Source organism: Mytilus edulis, chromosome 8 (genome assembly GCF_963676685.1).
Source record: "Mytilus edulis chromosome 8, xbMytEdul2.2, whole genome shotgun sequence".
NCBI classification, from domain to species: domain Eukaryota; kingdom Metazoa; phylum Mollusca; class Bivalvia; order Mytilida; family Mytilidae; genus Mytilus; species Mytilus edulis.
In genome coordinates, this window is record NC_092351.1 from 40543573 (window position 1) to 40552732 (window position 9160).

Here is a 9160-nt window from a genome sequence, read left to right on the forward strand (position 1 = left end):
CGACAGAAATAACTAAAAGACAAATGCGAGTTTTCATCGACTAGACAGCATACCAGATCTTCAGAAGAAATGTCGTTAAACACAGCAATCACTTACGATGAGGAAAAGGAGATATGTTTTCTTTACAACAAACACCTTTTAGACCTCTTACTGACAAACATGAGAAATTTATTTCGATGACCATTACTTCATTCCAAATCAACTATTAGGCTGTTCTTGAAACGAAATGTTATTGTAGCCACACCATAATCATATACAAGATCTTCTAGTGATGTTTAGTTAACCATAGAAAATATTATCAAATTTGATATATTAGAATACATGGTAAATAGATGTATGAATAATTTGAAGTAATTAAATAAGTGCAATCTTGTAATACATGATAAACATAATAGGAGAGCCGTGGTGTCGTGGTTAGAGCATCGGACTACTAACACAAAGGCTCCTGTTGTTCGATCCCCGTTCCGGCTAGAAAATTTCAGGGACTGAATTATAGGCTCTCCCTTGACACCATTTGCGAGTATGGTCTTGAGAAACGATGATAGTCTGTCGGATGGGGACGCTATATGGCTGACCCGTGTTAAGAGAGAGCCATATCTCTTGCCCATAAAAGACATCCTTGTAGATTTCGAAAAAAGGCAGGCTAATGCCGCTACAAGGCAGCGCTCGCACCCGCAAATTGGAGAGGGATTAATATAAGTTGCAATAACTTTTTTCCCAATCCACTATAAATAAATATGTTAAAACTAGTGATTATCAGTATTTCATTCCAATTCAACTATGAGGCTGATCTTCAAACGAAATTTTATTGTAGCCACACTTAAATGATATACACAGTCTTCTAGGGATGTTGAGTTTACCATTGAAAACCATTATCAAATGTGATATACAAGAATATATGATAAATAGATGTATGAATAATCTGAAGCAATTAAATAAGTGCAACCTTGTAATACATGATATACATAATCGGACAGAGAGATTACTACGTGTTTTAAGGTAATATGTATTGATATTCTTTTGTTTTCTATTTAATTAACTGTTACCAGCGAATACACGTACAACTGATGCAAATTCCTGTGACTATTTTGCTTTTGTTTGTTTAAGTCTTTTATCATAATCATCAATTCCAGTATGGCAAGATGGATACTTTTCTTTATAATTCTTACAGCTTTTTCTGCTAACAGAGCTGGTAGGTTAAAATATAGTTTACTTCTATATAAGTTTTTGTTAACTTGAAATTGATCTTTGTATTTTCGATTGAATTCCATATGACTGCTGGCAATAGAAAAATAATTTATGAATGGTTAAGGTATTCTTATTATAACCAAAGTACAAAAGTTCCATTCGAATTCGGATGACCCTAAGATCTTATGACTGGTGAATTATTCAAACAGAACTCCACCTCATTGATGACTGTTGTAAGTAGCTTTTAATAATTTGCTTCGTCGAATGTTCATTATTTCAGGCGCAATTAGGACAAAGGCAACATGTTTAATATTTGGCAGCAAGAGTCGAATGAGACTTTTGAAAAGGAGAGGGTGCTGTGTGCTATTTGGTGTTACAGGTACAAATGTAATAGAATTTCGTATGCTTGTATTTTTGTTTGTTTCTTTCTTTCTTTTTATCATATAATTTTAGACAGTATGCAGTGCAATAAAGAAGTAAAAGACGTGTGTCACCATAACGCCGAATGTATAAGAAATATCTGCGTATGTAAAAGTGGTTTCCATGGTGATGGAGTCAAAATTTGCAGTAGTAAGTTAAACAATCATACTGATGTCTTCGATATATGCGAAAAAACTTATGCAGTAGATCAGAGATAAAAAAAATTAGTGCAAGTATTTAGTAACTTAAAAGTTTAAATTTATCGAATCAATAGTACTGTAACTAGAAAAAAAAATAGATTATCCTATCAGATAGCACGGTAGTATTTACATTCCAAAATTTAGGTTGCTCTTTTGTGTACCCACTATAAAGTCAATGTCTCTGAACAGTGTGATTGGACAAACAATACAGTATCAACTGAATATACTTTCCCAAACTGGGGAATGAACCAGGTGTAGAAAAATATGAAATAATTTTACATACAGGTGAAAATGAATTTTTGAGAATTATTTAAAATTTTGTATTCATTGCATGACAAAAGACCTAAAAGCATTTGCAGTAGTAAGTTAAACAATCATACTGATGTCTTCGATATATGCGAAAAAACTTATGCAGTAGATCAGAGATAAAAAAAATTAGTGCAAGTATTTAGTAACTTAAAAGTTTAAATTTATCGAATCAATAGTACTGTAACTAGAAAAAAAAAAATAGATTATCCTATCAGATAGCACGGTAGTATTTACATTCCAAAATTTAGGTTGCTCTTTTGTGTACCCACTATAAAGTCAATGTCTCTGAACAGTGTGATTGGACAAACAATACAGTATCAACTGAATATACTTTCCCAAACTGGGGAATGAACCAGGTGTAGAAAAATATGAAATAATTTTACATACAGGTGAAAATGAATTTTTGAGAATTATTTAAAATTTTGTATTCATTGCATGACAAAAGACCTAAAAGCACTAGTGGCCTTATGTTTTTAAAGATATCAATAAAAGTAAACGGTCATGATACAGATTCAAATTCATTTCTGAATAGTATAATGAAAGTACTCCAGTTACATTTTTTAACTGTGAATGTAGAATTTTTGGCAATATTAGAAAGTGGTGAAAATTCCAGAAAACTATATAAGGCTATCATTATCCCTTATGGGCCAGGAAATATGACCGTGCCCCATCAGCATGCAGCAAATACATACATACAGTTATTCCAAAATATTGAATGGCATTTTTTAAAACACATAAAAAACCTCAGTGATAGTTTTATCGTGAGACTCTATAGGTATTTTTTTCATAGAAATCAACTTATAAATATTCACATGGACACTTTTGTCTTAATTTTAGAAAAGTGCATTTGTGAAGCCGTTGGAGACCCTCATATTCACGGTTTTGATGGACATTTCATGACCTTCCCTGGTCGATGCAGATACACAATGGCGAGAACAACCACGGTTCATGATTCTTGTGGATTTAACATAGAAATCAAGAACGACAACGCCGGACCATCCGGGGATCAGGATATGCAAAGTAGCTGGCTGAGATCAGTTTATATTCAAACACAAGACCATATCATCAAATTCAAACGTATGAGAATAATAGAGGTCAGTTTTATGTAGATAGATACTAGTTCATAACTTCAGATAAATATTATGGCGGGCGTTTCATAAAAGATGAAACTTGCACGAAAAATAGACTCGGTCTTCGCCAATTATTTAAGTCTTGAAAGACCAAATTTATTACTTCGATCTCTAACATATAGGCGGATGCTAGAACGCAGGGAAACCAAGTAAATTATTGGTCAAAGGAACGAACAACAAGTTTAAAATGTACTTTATTGCATAGTAATCCATCTGGAAATTATTAAAGAAATACTCAGGTATAAAACGTCATAGAAAATTATACATCAATAATTTTTCATGTTTGACCTTTTATAGGTTGATGGATATTTACGATATCTGCCCGTACATGTGAGTTCACCAAAGGGGTTTCTTGCTATAGTTCACAATGGTCCATGGGTAATTCTGGCCACTTCTTGTGGACTCCACGTTAAGTGGGATGGCGATTCGACCATTAAAATAGAGGCTCCAACGAGATATATAGGTAATTTGACAGGTTTATGTGGCAATTGTAATGGTTCACCTGCTGATGACTACACAACAAAGACTGGTGCAGATGAATCCAAACTGTCCCCTTTAATACGAGATATGGTTGTAGGAGATAGTTATCTAGTCAGGGACAAGAATGGAAAACCGACACTTCAAGAGTAAGTTTTACTTTACCTTTTTGTTTCATAGATATTCACAGGTATTCATAGGAAACACTTACATGGCGTATATATAAAATTTAGTACTGATACATGTATCTATGATGAGTTTATTTACACATATATATGAATAAATATTCGAAAAACCAAAAGATCTTTGGTACAGTTATGTATATTTGACTTATAAAAAAAACAGTAAAATAAAGAAAATATATGTATATAGGGTACTTTTTGTTTTCTAGTGTGTCCATAATTCTGTTTTGCTCTGTCCAGTTGTTCGTCAGTTTGTCCTTGTTAATAGTTTTGGATTGGGATAGTTATGAAGTTGTGGCTACATCAATTTGAAACTTAGTACATAAGTCAACGATACTAAAAGACACTCCAAATATTCCTACAGTTATAATGAAAAGTCGGAATACTAAATCTACTGAAATATGCACTGTGCAAATGGTGTTTAGATCCTAAACACATTTCTAATCGCATCTTTTGTGCACTTTTTTTTTACATGTTTAGGTCTAAACGTGTCTCGGTACAATGTGTTTATTATTGTGTTTAGAATCGTGATTTACTTAGAAATATGTGTTTAATTTTAAACATTTTCATTTTTAAACGCGTTGAAATTTAAGTCAAGTTTAGATATTATGTGCTTACTGAGAAATGGGTTTAGAAATTAAACACAATTCTAAACACGTTTAGATCTAAACATGTAACAATGTGAATTTTGCATACGTTTCAGCAAGGACGTAATGTTTCAATTGGAAAATGACATCTTGGAACCAAATCAGAAAAAAGATGGGAGGTTTTTTTCAAATTTATTGGATTAGAACACAACTATCATTAGTGTCATAATTAAGAAAAAAATATAACCTTCATTTTTTTTTTAATTCAATAACTTCTTCTTTAGCCATAAAAACAAAAATAAAATAATAATTTATATGTTTTATTTAGATGCATGACAATATTAGTAAACAACAGATGTCCACCGAAAATAAAACTGCTAGTTTATGAAAACTGTGGCTTTCTTAACTACCTACATCCAAGAAATCCTTTCCGTGGCTGTATAGATAAGAATCCGAGGCTTGCCGAGGCACTTTTGCATGCATGTGCTAAAGACGCATGTCATTACTGGATGCTTGGTCAGCTTTTTATGAAGAAATTAGTTTGTGGATACATGTCATCTTTTGCGGAAACTTGTGCTAGGAATGGCTTCAAAATCGTCTGGAGACATGAACATTTTTGTCGTGAGTACTCGAATCAAATTAGTTTTAGAATAGTTTCATGGAAGAATATTTTATTTGATGGAAACAAAAATAATGTCTGTATATATTTTAGGAAAATGTTATTGTCCTTTACTACCATAACAAAATGTTGATTTGAAAGAAGGGTTTGTTGTATATATAGTTATAGTAATTTACACGGTATTTTTTTCAGCTCTATTATGCCCTTCCACTATGCCATATAAACCTATAGCAACACCCTGCCAATCAACATGTTTGGCTCCTAAACCAGGAGTATGCCATTTGTCATATAATGAAGGCTGCCAATGTCGTAAGGGCTATTTACTTAGTGGTAATACATGTGTTGCACCCAAGCTTTGTGGGTGCCAAACAAGCGCTGGCTATATACCTGTAAGTACAATAGGGATAGTTTTCATTATTCTATAATTAAGCGCTTCTGGACGAACTGAGATACCATCGTTTTTGCGGGGTTTGTATTGCTAAGTCGTTGTTTTTCTATGCATTTAATTGTTTTGTAGGCATGTTTTTTTGTCGCTTTGATTTTTTTTGCCATGACGTTGTCAGATCTATTCGAATTACAAAACTTTAATTCCTTCCGTATTTTCTACCTCTTTTCCAACATGTCATGTCATGTATATTAAAAAAAAAACACAAAATTAAACACAATTGGAGATTTTTAACAAGGCTGACAAAGCAGACAATGCAACCAGTCTGTACGCATATGAGTTCTTCCGTTATTACTGACACTCTAGCAAATATCGGTTATAACAATAGCAGCAATGTCAATATTTGATGAAGAATAATAATAACTTAACATTATAACTCAAACTGGTATTAAGCTTGTATACTTTTCGATCAGCCATATGTATATCATAATTTTAAATGCAGGTTGATTCAACTTTCACGTCACTAAACTGTTCGGAGATCCAAGAATGTCAGATGATAACAGGAAAGCCAACAATGATAACAAAACAACGTATTTTCTGCCATGAAAAGGCTAAATGTGTTAATCTAGAAGGAAAAGCACAATGTCACTGCAACAATGGCTTTACAGGTGACGGCATCGATCAATGTATTCCTGAAACCCTTCCAAGTAAGTTGCGTTTAAACTCGTTCAAAGGCTTTCAAATGCGATTGCTGATTGCATAGATAAACAAGAATGTGTCCATAGTAAACGAATGCCCCACTCGCACGCTCATTTTCTATGTTCAGTGGACCGTGAAATTGGGGTCAAAACTTTAATTTGGAATCAAAATTAGAAAGATCATATCATAGGGAACATGTGTACTAAGTTTCAAGTTGATGTAACTTTAACTTCATCAAAAACTACCTTAACCAAAAACTTTAACCTAAACTTCGCACTATCATTTTCTATATTCAGTGGACCATGAAATTGGGGTCAAAACTATAATTTGGCAGTAAAATTAGAAAGATAATATCATGGGGAACATGTGTACTAAGTTTCAATTTGATTGGACTTCAACTTCTTCAAAAACTACCTTGACCAAAAACTTTAACCTGAAGCGGACGGACGAACGGACACACATACGGACGGACGGACGAACGGGGGCACAGACCAGAAAACATAATGCCCCTCTACTATCGTAGGTGGGGCATAAATATGCGAGAAAAAAGTTGACAACTGTATATTTTTTAGGCGAAACAATTTAGAGACAAAAATATGTTTTTGGTGTTTTGAGCTCCAATTTTATACGTCAGATACTAGGTAAAGATTTTTGTTCTACAGACATGCACTCAGAATCTCTCTTCATTTTCTTTACCTTGTTCGATAAGCTTGCAATAACGAAAATTTTGATCAGGACTACATGTTATGCAAAGAATCAAAACATGTGTTGGAATGTTATCTTATTGTAGTTATCAAGTATAATAATGTAATACATGTATTTTAAACGATGAAAACGCAAATAATTTATTTTCTGGACAATCAGTTCTCATTAAATCTTATTATTTTTCCTTACTTATTTTTTAGAACCCGAACTATCCATTGACGAAACCATCAATAAATTGATATCCTACAAACGTCCTCCAACTGTTAGGAACCATATAAAAACCAAACAACCAAACCATTATCGGAAGAAAATCGTAACGAATCCTAAATCATATCAATCAATTGTAAAAACTACAAGTCATTTGAATCCTTTGAGATCTCACGTGAATCCATTACCACCAGTACATCATTCAAAGCACGTGACAACCAATTTAAAACCACTGCCATCAACAAGTATTACTACTAACCGGAAAGAACGAATCTCAATTAAGAAACCGACTAATTACAGAAAAAATACCAAACATGTTTCTCGTTTCAAACCACTGCTAGCAGCAAATAAAAGAATATATAAGAAACGTGTTATTAGTCACAAAGAACCAGTGTTAAGAAAATTTAATACGCGGACTAAGTCCGGCCAATTTAAGACTGACGTGAAACCAGGGTCACCAAAATTGAACAAAAGACGCGAGAAAAAACAATACAAAACTCGAATAAGACCAGCTTCATCAATATACATAGCTAAAAGTAAGGGAGTTCATTCCACATCTCACAATAATCCATTGTTATCAGCCGTTAGTAATGGACACGAGAAAGGAATCAAAAGGTGGTCCAATACGGTCGTGAAAGAAAATACTAAAAGTCCCTCTGGTTATGTAAAAAATCCAAAAACTAATAGAAATCCCGTCGTACCTTTTAAGAACAAATATAAATTGATTTCTGGTCGACCCAAAAAATTAAAGCCATTCACAACACCGGAACTGACAGATAGCTATTATTCTGGTTCATCAACAGAAGAAGAGTGGTAAAACTGAAAGGTTGTTACATATATTGTATACTCTGTTTGGGAGAGAATAAAAGAACATTTACATACTGAATATTTGAGTCTGTTGTTATTTTTATGATACTTCTTTCCTTATATGCTATCTGTTATAAATGAACAAAGATACAAATGAGACAGCAACCACAAAATAGATATCCCAAAGGTCAAGATACGGTCTTCCATAATAGACAGGAGATTTCAAACTGTCAAATTACAAATCTCCCCGATTTATGTTATGTGTAAGGAGAGGGTTTGCACTGCTATTTCTTTCTCTAGTTTAACACAAGATTTAAAAGAGGTCAAGATAAAATAAACTATTGTTACTTTTATTTTTCTTATGCATTCTTTTCTGAAGATAAGTGAAGCCTGCTTTTGTTTTTATTAAATATCTAATTCTGTTTATACATTTAGTGAACTTCTTTCTTCACATCTAATAATCATAGTGATACTTTGTTAACGAATACAATATGTGAATATACGCCAAAGAGACAACAACCCAACAACACATAAAAAAGAGACTGCTGTCAGAATGAACCGAACAATACAGTGGGTCGAATATAAACATTATGTCAGGGTGAACAAGAACAAACAAGTAGAAATGAAAATGTGGGTAACTGATCACTAATGATAACACTCGCTGTAAGTAACAGTATTTAGTCAACAGGAAACTGAAGGGGAAAAAATGATTTGAAAACGTATTGCAACAAGGTAAAGCATATCCACACAAAGTATGAAATACAATTCCAGGAAGCTTTTATTTGTAGTTCCGTAGAAGCGTAGAACAATGCCACAAAAAAATGCATACATGGCCAGTGTGTATATGCAAGAATAAATGAAATATATAAATAATTGGGAAAAAGGAACTTGATAGTTGATGGATCTAAAACCGCATCACACGATATAAAGCACTCTGAAATGAAGGGGCATTTTATAGCCGACTTTACGATATGGGTTTTCTTCATTATAAATGGCCGTTTGGTTGCCTATTTCAATTGCTTTATACATCCACTTCATTTGAACGTTGGTATATAGTTGTCTAATTGGCAATCTTTGTTGTCTTACCACAACTGAAGGAAACTGTTATTTTCAGTCTCTGAGAAAAATGCGACAGACGGACATCCGCAATGATACACTGAATGACAGACAGGAGTAAAACTGCATACCCTTCTCATTCGGAGCGAAGATTCAATTACAGCAGATTTCATTGAGTATGTAGCCAAA

General features: G+C 33.3%; 1 protein-coding gene across 1 annotated transcript; it reads left to right on the top strand.

The window, feature by feature from the left end:
* The first annotated feature begins 1008 nt into the window (after positions 1-1008).
* Positions 1009-7994, top strand: LOC139485565 (zonadhesin-like). Its single transcript, XM_071270148.1, has 8 exons — positions 1009-1192; positions 1642-1758; positions 2955-3211; positions 3545-3873; positions 4822-5114; positions 5305-5501; positions 6000-6204; positions 7102-7994. Exons 1-8 carry the CDS (start codon positions 1135-1137, stop codon positions 7923-7925), a joined length of 2280 nt encoding a protein of 759 aa, XP_071126249.1. The 5' UTR covers positions 1009-1134; the 3' UTR covers positions 7926-7994.
* The last annotated feature ends 1166 nt before the right edge of the window (positions 7995-9160 follow it).